We start from the raw sequence: 11,430 nt of genomic DNA, 5'->3' as shown, positions 1-11,430 counted from the left end.
CACCTCGCAGTGCAACGACGTTTCGTTGACTCCTTTCACGGTGGTGTCGGATCGTGCACAGTGGCTGTAGCTTTTGGTTGCCGCAGACAAGCCGTCATGGACGAACTGACCGAACAAGTATTTGTTGATGGGACGGGACACGCTGCCCAGCAACGGTGCAGCAGTGCAGCGCTATAATCATAAGTAATCACGTGCCGCAGGTGCAGCACTTAGGGGCCTCATACTGCACCGTATATCAAAATGTGCTTTGGGCTGCATGGTCTGCCGTTGCCTGCGTCGGGGCATCGACTGTGATTTTCGTCAGAACTGTCCAGCTCATTGCGTCTGCCAGAAAAAGCACCGGCGTGTATATTACATATTGCGAAGGCCACCGATCCTCTTACCGATGTGCCCACTTCTCTGACCGTGCAGATTCACTATCACGGATCCCGAATGACTCTCCTGTGAAGGTAGCTTGCGACACACTCCTGCCGCCTTGTCTTGCGACCAGTGGTGGACGCGAGCCAGCAGTAAGACTCTTCCTCCCAGCTTTGTGCACGTCTGGATCTGCGAGCCGCCTTGATGATGTCTATTTCTCGCTCTTCTGAATCAGATTGCCTTTATCGGCTTGCCAAAGTCTTCCAGTGATATCCAAATTCTTCTCTGCGCAGGACAGTGCTCTGCGCATCGCAAATGGCGCATCCGTACTCTTCAACCCCGTCGTATGGGGGTACGACATCATACACGCCGCAACAGCCATATTACTCTCCCTTTCCACCTAATGGACTGCTGCAGCAGCAGATACACACTCCTCCGGGCCAACCGCAACAGCCTCCGCAGCTGCCTGGCTCCTACCAGCCAAGCCCGTCGACAAATATCCCCAGATTCGACGCCAATTCCCAGATTCGACCTCCTGCGCCTCCATTTCCTCATTTCCCTCCTCCTGCCGCTTTCAACCCGGATCTCTTCAAGCAGTTTGCAAGCGCAGGTCTGCCGCCTCCTCCGCCTCCCTCATTCCCCCCGATGCCTGTAAACACCACGGGATACCCACAATTCCCCCCTTTGGTGAGCAGTGCAGCTCCATCGCCCTACACTCATCATAACACCTCTGGAACTCAAGCAGTTGGTGTGGGATACAGTCCCAATGAACAAGTGCCACAACATCTGTCAGACCCTTTTGGAGGCCCACAACAAGGTCAGACCGAGACCAGGGAGTCGCGGGATTCTCGCCACGGACCGCAGTCTTACGGTGCACAAAACGCCGGTCAGAATGGGGCTTCGTATCCTGCGCATCACATAAAGACCGTAGATATTGATCTCGGTACGTGTTTGTACCGCAAGCTGGCTTCTAAACTAACTGTCTTAAAGATAAGGGTCTTCCATCCTTTGGCTCGAAATCCGATCTTGATCTACTCTTTGCTACTGCCCAGGGACAGGTTGAGCAGGCAACAGCTGATTCAAGGATGGGTAACGCCAGTTCTACCGCTGGAGCCTCAGCGGACGGCGGAAATGTGTCTCGTAGGTGCTTGAGGATCTCTTATTTCAAATCTCGCTAACTCGTTGTCAGCCTATGATCCATCTCGACCTGCCACAATCCAGGATCGAGCATCTGCCGGCTTCGGCGCATCCACCTCTGTCTCTGGAGCGACTCTCTCCAAGTCAGTCATGAGAACGTATGACAACAAGTCACCGACCGAGCTAAGGCAGCTTGCAAAAGGTGCTCTGTTGTCGCTCGTCCCCCACAGTATTCTTTACAAAGACCTTGTGAGGGAGGGCGTGAACCCACAGGTGTTGAGGAATCTTTATGGCGAACTTGGTATCAAGGTCGAGCTTGAAGAAACACAACAAGCCCGGGAAGTTGCTCAAACCTCATCGTTGCCAAGTACCACCGACGTGCCGGCTACGTCCGAACAACCCTCGGTGGACGCGCTGGTGCAAGGCGTTGGTCTAGACAATATCCAGGCCACAACTCATGTGCCATCACCCCAAGCTTCCTCGAAGGCCTTGGGGTTGAGCGTACTACAGAAGAATGAAAAGCCACCACTGCCGGTGGCGTCAGATGCAACGAATGCCCCATTAGCTCCAAGTCCCAATCTGGAACGAAAGGATCGCATTGCTCAATTGCTTGCTGCGAAAACAGGACGTCCTTCGCCCGCGACTACAAACGCAATTCCTCCCGCCAACGACGAGTCTTCGGTGTCGATGGAAGCCGGAAAGCCTGTTCCCTCTACAAATCCTCCTTCAACATCGAGCCCTGCGACTGGAACAGCGCAAGCTCAAAACCTGCCCAAAGCTAGAGCGCAGACAGAGGTAGTGAAGCAACGAATGGAGCAACTACGACGCGAGGCACAAGCAAAAGCCGAGACGACTACCCTGGATGGCGCAGCAGCAACCGCAACGATTGCCGGTGGCAAGAGCATAGCAGATTCTGTGACGATAAGCTCTCAGGCTATAGCTACATATAACGCCCCATCCGGAGAATCAACTTTCATCATTCCAGGATTATTCATGACCGCAAGCGGAGACCTTGGCTTGGAGGAGACTGCCGACCGATCGGCAGTGCGCGACTCTGGAGACGATACTGAGATGGGCGGTACTCTGAACAACGAGTATACCGCGCAAGACACAGTTGTGCCGGCGGAGCCGCGTAGCTCGGTGTCTCCAACTATATCTCTAAAGCGACCATTGACGTTTGACGCCAACGAGTCAGGTCTTCAGCCTCAGGCGAAGAAAATAGATACTGGAGAACATTCACACGGAAATGGTGCTTTAGGAGATGCCGGTGATGATAATCCATCCGAAGGGGAGATTCTTGAGGGATCAGAGCATGACGCGATGCAAATGGAAGCTGAAGCAACACCTCAAACCCCCGCGGAGGGCGTTGGCCGTCCCGGTCGATACTCTGACGCCTCTATGCTTCAAAAGCCTGAGACTTCTCTTCCCTCCCTAACAGCATTGCAGGAAGACCCAGCCAGTGCATCTGACCAAGCCGGAAGTGGACTCTTGTACCGCGCCAAACAGTCAGAAATCGAAGCGATGCGTCGAAAAATCGCCGAACTCGAAGAGCGTAACAGGTTGAAGCGGAGCAGGAGTCAGATCGAACCCTCAGTTTCATCGATACCTCAAGGGGGGCAACAATCGAGCAGCCCTCCAGCTCCACAACCTCCTGCACAGGCTGCGCCTCTCGCCTCCTCGGTCCAGAGACCGTCCCTCGGGGCTCGGACAATCTCCAAACTGACTCCAGCGCAGCTTGCACAACGAGCAGCCGCCTTGAAAGCCGATTTGCTTAGACAACGTGCACAACGACAGCAAGTATTGCAGGAAGGCTTGCCCGACCTCAATGCAGAAGTACAGAAGACCGAGGTCCGTCTTGAGAGAGCGAGGAGCGATCTCGCCCGTACCCAGGCAGATGTTGAGAACTACCAAACGGCACTGGAACGATCAACAAGGCGGGTGAATGAGCTCTTAGGAGAGATTGCGGAGCTCGAAAAACAGCTGCAAGAGGGTCGTTCAGGCCAGAAACAGTATGCCGACGAGCTTCAACAGATCAAGCTCGACAAGCTTGCGGAAGCCGAACAAGTTCGAGAGAATCCTGCGGAGGAGTCAGAGCCCGTACCCCAGACACAGCCTACCACGATCACGAGCACGGCGTCACCTCCGGGTCCAAATTCATCAAATGACGACTCCGGGGCCACTTTAAGTCATCCCAATCGAGAAGTACTCTCCAAGACTACACTTGAGGACTCTACTTCTGCCCAACCGGCGATCGATGCAGAGACCGCGACTACTTCAAATGGACAGGCCCCTGACGCTCCCTCAAAATTTCTAGTTACAACTGCTGCTCACTCCCAAGAAGCGGTGGGAAAAGAGGAGGCGCTTCAAGCAGCCGCACGCGTGGATACTCTACAAACGGATGCAATGGAGATCTCCCCTGAGCCGGAATACCTACCCGAGATCCACCAGACTACCGTGCCGGCTTCTGACTCGAGACGACCATCCAACGATACCTCCATGGACATGGATGATGATAGCGAAGGAAGTGTCAGCATGTCCGATAGTGGTTCTGAGGCGGAGGAGGAGGATGATGACGACGATGACGATGATGAAGAAGAAGAAGACTACGAACCTGCTGATGCCGACACCAGTCAACCTACGCAACAGTCTGATGAAGACTCGGACGAATATGACCCGGAAGAGGCTCCTGTACAGGATCTGACGCCTACAACAGGGGTCAACGAGGAGTATGAACTCAGCGAAGATCAACTTGACACCGAGGCTGGCCGATCCGAGGACATGGCACATGAGCCCGTCGATCAAGGACAAGTGGTGTCGGCGACGTCAGCCGATACAAAACTCGATGATAGTGAATCTGGTCTCGAACTGGCTGAGGCGGACAGCTCGCCCAAGACGCAGGATGTACCTGATGGTGAATCACCAGGAGCTACGTCCATTCTTGATGGCAGGGAGCCCTCGACAGTTCATTTTGTCCCTTACAAGACACCTCTCAGTACCTTGAAGACGTATCGGTTCCACCCTGACTACAACGACACGGTCAAGACGGGATATCGGTCATTAACGTACAGCAATCAGATCGACCCATCACGCCCTCTGTGCCCGACTGAGCTCTCCGGCGAACCTTGCAGAGACCCGAAGTGCGAAGAACAGCACTTCAGCCAGCTTGGCCTTTCTGGTACGTGGACAGAATGAGACCGCGCGTTGTGCTTCACTAGTTCGTTTTCTCTTTAGCAAGTCGACCCCGCTGATACTGATCTCCGTGTGCTATATCTACAGATGACAAGATCCTCATCCAAATGAGCTCGGCTGCCGACATCAAAGATAAGACGCTGCGAGATCAATTCATCGTCGGTCTGAAGCAGGTAATTGCAGGGCTGAAAGCTCGGGACGTCAAAGAGTTCGAGGAGGTGGCGAATGCACTATCAGCGTATCGCCGCAACTTCTTCGCAGAGAAGGAAGAGGCTCCCTAAAAAGGGTACGGCATACGCTGTGTGTGTAATCGAGTCCTTCGACGATCGGTGCTCGTGTCGCATCCTGGCGTTGATTGTTTTCTGGGCAATTGGACCAGACACGGCTACCGGCATGCCCCGATTTGAACCGGTTCACTTTATGATCTAGGGGCAGTGAGCTTCAGAGCGTGTCCTCTACGCCTGTGTATTTTCTTGTACGACCAAAACATCGGGATTGGGGACGGTGGGAATCGAAACAAACACAGAACAGGAAAGGCGCCGTCGAGCTGGGGAGCATGGCCGACGTTGGACCTTGCATTAACAGGGACTGTAGCGTTGCATCTAGCCTAAGATCGGTGTTGGTCCTAGCCTTGTATCATATCGATGTCCATTGCATATCACATTATCCCCGAAAGCATTCAACTAGGGCAAGTAGACAAACGCCAGACGCACATGGTATGTATCTCTACAGAAACCTTTGAAAAAACCCGTGCAGTCATCAACATCACGCTGCATACACATGGGAATGCTGACCGCCGTCACCATTCCCATCAGTTCCTAGAATACAGAGCCCGATGGGCGCTCACCAGAGCCTGTGACCTTTCCCTCCCAGGGCAAGCCCACAAAACATAACATTGCTGCCTGGTTTAGTATAGAGCGTCCCATGGTCATTCATCATCGAAAATGCCGCAGTTGGGGTGCAAAGCATAAGCAAGTCGCTGGCTTGCAGCACTCGAGGGTTGGTCATCGCCGTCATCTCCAACGAGTCCTTCGCCCCGGATCGGGATGATTACACTATCCTGTAAAATGGGTCAGCGCTTACTTATGCAAAGGTCTGTGATTGGAGCCAGGGGTGTGGCAGGAGAGATCAGAGGTGCAGCAAGAAAAGAATATACGTACCCGAACCATTCTCTTCAGAACCTTTTTGGCCAACGATCTCTCGGCGTCAAGCTCCTCTTCATTGTTGATTGTATCCTCGATCTGCTCGAGATACCACAGAAGGAGCTCCTCGTGCTCGGGACCTTCACCGGTTTGGTCCTCCAGGTCGCGGATCCGTGATGCCAACATGTTCTGGATCTGATGGTACTTTTCAAACGTAATCTTCGTGGGAGCACGGGTTGGCGCGGGTGTACCATGCGCATGGCCTGCCGAATTATCTTGTTCATGGGCATCATCCCCCATGGGACTATCGCCATCTTCCTGCGCATGTTGCGCAGCTTGTTCGGCATCAGCTTCATCTTCATCGTCATCCACCTCAACATCGTCCTTTTCCACGCTGATGATTGACAGACGTAGCAGAGAGAACGCTTCGAGGACCATGGGCTCTGTAATGTCTTCGACACAATTGGCTTTGGCGATGGCCTCACTCAGACGGATGAGCGATTCCAATTGTCGCACAGTAATGCGGTAGCTGTTCCTTCCCAAGCCGCCTGCGTCGTTGGAGCGGAGTTCCTTGTATTTCTCGACAAGCAAAACTTTGGCCCGTGGTGTGAACACCGGTTTGAACGTTCGCGCAAAGCGAATGTACCGTTGCAATTGTTCGGTAGAGAACTCTGGCTGTACAAAGTCGTCCTTCAGCATATGGAGGTTGACAATGTGGTCGGCAAGATGGCGGTCAATGTTCTCGTTGCATTCATCCAGAATAACGAAGAACAGATCGAATCGCGACATGATAGGAGCTGACATGTTGATGTTTGCTCTTAAGGTAGTCTTGCGGTTATATCTGCCTCCAATGGGATTTGCAGCTGCGAGGATACTCGTGCGTGCATTGAGCGTCGCGTGGATGCCGGCTTTAGCGATGGAGATGGTCTGTTGTTCCATGGCCTCGTGAATGGCGACTTGGTCGCTGATATCCATCTTGTCGAACTCGTCAATGCAGCACGTCCCTGAGTCAGATAACATGAGAGCACCGGCCTCGATGGTATGCTCTCCTGTCTCTTCATCTTTTACCACGGCTGCGGTCAAACCTGCGGCGCTGGAAGCTTTTCCTGAAGTGTAGACGGCCCGAGGCAGGAAAGAGGCAATGTATTTGAGGAATTGAGATTTGGAGGTCGACGGATCGCCGACAATGCAGATATTGATGTCGCCTCTGAGTGGCATCCCCTCAGGGGTCATCTTCGCAACCCCCCCGAGGAGTTGCAACAGTAGACCTTTCTTGACAATTTCGTGTCCGTAGACCATTGGGGCAAGACTCTGAACAAGCCTGCTGTAGATCTTGTCAGAATGGACCATGTATTTCAAATCTTCGATCTCAGCGTGCGTCAGCGTCTCAAGATATGCCTCTTGAGCTCGTTCTCCACTGTCATACTGATCAAAGATGTCGGTCTGGTGGAGAGAGTTCAGGATGTTTGTCGATTGGCCATTCAACTGGTTCGCGGGCTGGCCGGGAGTCGTTGTATCAGGGCAAGAGAAGCATGCTAAGAATGCCATTCGATAGGTGAGATCTCGGACTCCCAGAGCCTTCAGACCTGTTACACCAGATCCACCGGCATCTGCTCCACGGAAGTTTCTGTTCTCCTTCGATGCCTCTGGCCGCACACCAGGGATGCCCAGCTGAGACACATCCGGCACAACGATCAGAGTACCCGTGAAAATACATCTCTCACCAGGCTTTGTGCGCTCAACCTGCTCACCCCGAAGTATAACATCCATCGTCCTCGGCATACTTCCTGTCGGAATTTCCGAGCTGTTCTCCTGGATCCGACATCGTTGCCAGTCCACGAAGGTGCTGTTTCGAATATCCAGTCGCCAGGCCACTTTGTTGCCACACACTAAGTTGGGACATACGTTCGGTTCCGTGTACTTGAATGTTTGTTCGACATTGGGGACAGTGGTGTTGCATGCCTCACAAATGAACGTCCCTAGAGCCAGCTCTGGACGGACTTCCGATGTTCTTGTGACCGTGCCCGAGACAGAAAGCAACTTGCCTATCTGATCTGTTCGTAGCTGCCGTACTCGTGACACAATTGGCAGATTGTAAAAGGCCAATGTGAATATTTTGTCGGTCTGTTGGTTGATGGTTTTATCTCCCTGGCTGCTTGCCTCGCTGGTTGCATTCCCCGCCATCGAGGAACCAGCTTGAGATGCATTGCTGGTCATCTGGCGATGATCTTTGAAGTATATCGGCTCATACTTGGCTAGGAGGTTATGCAGAGCTTTTGTGAGAAAAGGGAGGAAACGATAATACTGGCTTGCAATTGCATCTGCCAGGATCGGACCTTCTTTGTAGGACAACAGATGTCGGTAGTCAACATAGAGTGTGGAGAGCTGAAATTCCCTGAGGCCATGGATCTGATTGATGTAGTATTTATCAGTTTTCAACTCGCTGGACGGAGGGGCCGCAGACGAGGACGGCTCTTCGGTATGTGACTCGAGGAAATCCTCAAAGGCCTGCTGGACTCTTTCTCCTGCGCGATCTACGACCTGCGATACATTCCGATCCAGGGGGTTTCGGTTTCTTCCTCGAGCTGCGCCCACGATTTCATCGTCTGGAAATATGTCGGCTTCTGAAGGGATCCCATTGCTCTCAGAGGGGGCTGGACGAGCACGGGAGGAAGGGATGTCGTGGTGAGTACGCCGTGGTGAGGAAGGAGCGGCTCCCAGAGCATCTGAGTTGAGAATCGAGTCCACTAAGGCTGACATTGCTGCGGTTCTTCGAAGTGAATTTGTGAGGAATCCTTTCGCATCGATCAACTGCAAGCAAACACAGTCTTCAATCAGAGGCCCCTAGAACTTCAACACGGAAACGCGCCTTCACGCGTCGCGCGTAAAGTGGTTCTTGGCAGACAGATCTGAGTCACGTGTAGCTGGCAGCCTCTACTACAACGTTATGAACGAGATCACCCAGTTCGACGTAGTGAACTGATTACACGATTTTACACTAAGTTGGTACGAGGAACTCACAGGATGTAAGACTGGTAGAGTACCAGCTGCGAATATGTAAATGAGGCCGGATTGCGTCGAATCGAATCGAATGATGTGTCAACGAGCGCACCAGACGGCGTTCCCAATCAATATACGTGGTAGCAAGAAGAACAGGCGCGACTCGGATACCTCAATGAGCGAATACATGCGGAACACTGAGTAGGAGTCAGGTAGGCTTGTTACAGGACGCAGGCACCTGATTAAGTAGGCGTCGGCGTCTAGGTGCAGCAAGAGAGGCTCAGGAGCGACCAGTCCTTACTTACTACAGCACACGAACATTGATTTTCCTTATCAGCAGACCCCTTTTTACTCCATACACCGTATATAATGTACATATAATGTTATCATCATGCTAACGAGTCCTTTTTCAATCTGTAGATGTGCTGAGAGATGGGAGTCGTCCCAATCAAGACTCGGCATGGAAGACGATGTGATCAAGTATCTTGGTAGCTGAGGCTAAGCGGTGGGAATTGTTCTTGGGGTCAGGGGGAAGGCGCGCCCGAGGCTACGAGCCGCCTAGAGCACTCTAAGATGCCGCCAAAAGAACATACGAGTACTCAGTACTGCTACTAGGTAGTAGGCACCTCCAGGTACCTAGTAGGTACCTAGGTAGGTTGGCCGAGTAATAATATTGCCGCCAATACACAGTACTGTAATAGGTACTCCGTACATACAAGTGGCTGGTGTCCAGTCTTGGATCTTGTCCATCGCAACTCCAAGCTTGACGCATCTCGACCATCTCAAACCACCTCCATTCTCTCCACGCTCGAACCACAGCGTCCACTTTATCCCAAACCCACGTCCCGCGCGACCGCCAGCCATCTCAAACACACCCCACGTTACTGCTGCAGCGTCGATATCGAACCTCCATTGAACGCAAAACTGGAGAGCGCCACCCTCTGCCCGTCGCACGCCTCTGCACCGTGCCTGACAAGCTTGATTTGTTGCGGTGGCAGCACAACCCACTTACCTGGTCACATTTGGCTTCGCCTGAAGATTGCCCACCACGGCGTTGTCGACCTACAACCCTATCGACACTTCTGACGACAAGACATACATTGCGCCTCCCCCTCATCCGCCGACGTCTGAACCATCCTCCTCGAGTCCGCCCTCGCCGCGACCGCCCCCGTTCTCCTCCCTCTACTTCCCCTCCGACGCCGAACTCGACAGCATAAGGGCTACTATTACCGAGACTGCCTGCGAGTCACTTCTAGCCACAGCACCGGCACCCTCCTTCGAGGAGGCTCTCGCCGCAGACGAAGCCGAGTCCAAGGCTGAGGCTGAAACTAAAGCTGCCCTTCCACAGGACACAAAGGCCCAGTCTTCCAAGGCAATCGACGACGGGGAGCCTCCACCACCGTACACAGAAGGGTCGAGTCCAATAGATTCATTTGCCTACGTTATGGCGGCCGCTGGTGGTGCTGCCAGCATTATCACTCAAGTTCAGCAGACAGCCGGCCCCCCCATCAATACATTGGGAGGTAGGCCATCAACAGCCAAAGCCAAGCTTCATACAAGTACTAATCGAGTTTACAGCGGGAGAAATTGCAGCCGATGAACATATTACACTGGACTTGAGGTATGTCCACCGTGTGTCTGCATTCCACGAGTTACGTACTAACGGTCTTACAGGGGGACTCAATTCACCCTATCTCGAGATGAACTGTTGACACTCCCCGAATTTGTGTTGCTGTCATTATTCCCGAATGGCCTTCTTCCAGACGGTCACATGAATGCCTTTCATGACGGCGATGTCTATCCCGTTGACGTATGTCTCTCTCAAACACCCCATGTCATTTCTGTCCTTAGCAATACTTGTATTTATATCGGAGATGTAACGTATCTTTCGCAGTATGACCCAGCATCCCTGCAGTATATGTTAAGTTTCTTCCGCGATGTTGCACAATCAATACCCTCAGCATCCCCTTCACCAACAACACCGCCAGAGAACGATCCGATGTCAATCGAGCCACTACAAGGGTCCACGAAGGACATGCTACAAGATAGAGCGGGGATCATCGTTTTGAGAGAGGATCTCGACTTCTACGTAATCCCTCCTCGACCGGACATTGAACAGTTGGAGATGACCGAAGTCAAACGGGCAGCAGGCAGATCTTTACTCAAACAGAACGGCATCTTCTCTGGGCTCAAGAGGAGTGAAGAGGCCGGGACGACAGAGCAGCACTTGATTGAAATGTTGACTGCTGGGTATGTTAGGTCAATTTGTGTTCTTTGTGAAGGTATGCTGATCAACTAGAGGGTTCAATCACGATGATGCTTGGGGTCATCGAGCAGGGGAGCCGAACAAGGCGGTCATTTGCAGTCTCGCCCTGGCTCGCTTACGAACAGACATCAAAGGTGACATCGCGGGAAGTAACGCTGTCGGGATGGCCCAAAAACTATTACTCTTTTGGCGGAAGCCTGCACGAAGGTGCTGGTGGGAGGGTGTTGAGCTGGATGATGTCGAAGGGGTGGCAGGCAAGCTAAAAGTATGGATACGAAGGGTGTGGACCCTTGAAATGGTGAGTGATCCTACCCTGACCTACCGGCAGTCGTGACTTAT

General features: G+C 52.8%; 3 protein-coding genes across 3 annotated transcripts; 2 read left to right on the top strand and 1 right to left on the bottom strand.

Moving 5' to 3' along the window:
- Positions 1-672: 672 nt before the first annotated feature.
- On the top strand, positions 673-4,964 carry A1O3_08135 (uncharacterized protein; the record flags this gene model as incomplete). Its single annotated transcript, XM_007738234.1, has 4 exons — positions 673-1,300; positions 1,348-1,497; positions 1,547-4,669; positions 4,771-4,964. 4 exons carry the CDS (start codon positions 673-675, stop codon positions 4,962-4,964), a joined length of 4,095 nt encoding a protein of 1,364 aa, XP_007736424.1.
- Positions 4,965-5,611: 647 nt separating this feature from the next.
- A1O3_08134 (minichromosome maintenance protein 6) lies at positions 5,612-8,585 on the bottom strand (the record flags this gene model as incomplete). The annotated part of the gene is made up of 2 exons (XM_007738233.1): positions 5,612-5,743; positions 5,844-8,585. 2 exons carry the CDS (start codon positions 8,583-8,585, stop codon positions 5,612-5,614), a joined length of 2,874 nt encoding a protein of 957 aa, XP_007736423.1.
- Positions 8,586-10,269: 1,684 nt separating this feature from the next.
- On the top strand, positions 10,270-11,425 carry A1O3_08133 (dipeptidyl-peptidase III; the record flags this gene model as incomplete). The annotated part of the gene is made up of 5 exons (XM_007738232.1): positions 10,270-10,348; positions 10,410-10,446; positions 10,500-10,635; positions 10,720-11,075; positions 11,125-11,425. The coding sequence occupies 5 exons, from the start codon at positions 10,270-10,272 to the stop codon at positions 11,423-11,425; spliced, it is 909 nt and encodes a 302-aa protein (XP_007736422.1).
- Between the last annotated feature and the right edge of the window lie 5 nt (positions 11,426-11,430).

Source organism: Capronia epimyces (genome assembly GCF_000585565.1).
Source record: "Capronia epimyces CBS 606.96 chromosome Unknown aczIQ-supercont1.7, whole genome shotgun sequence".
NCBI classification, from domain to species: domain Eukaryota; kingdom Fungi; phylum Ascomycota; class Eurotiomycetes; order Chaetothyriales; family Herpotrichiellaceae; genus Capronia; species Capronia epimyces.
This window is presented reverse-complemented; position numbering and strand designations above follow the sequence as displayed.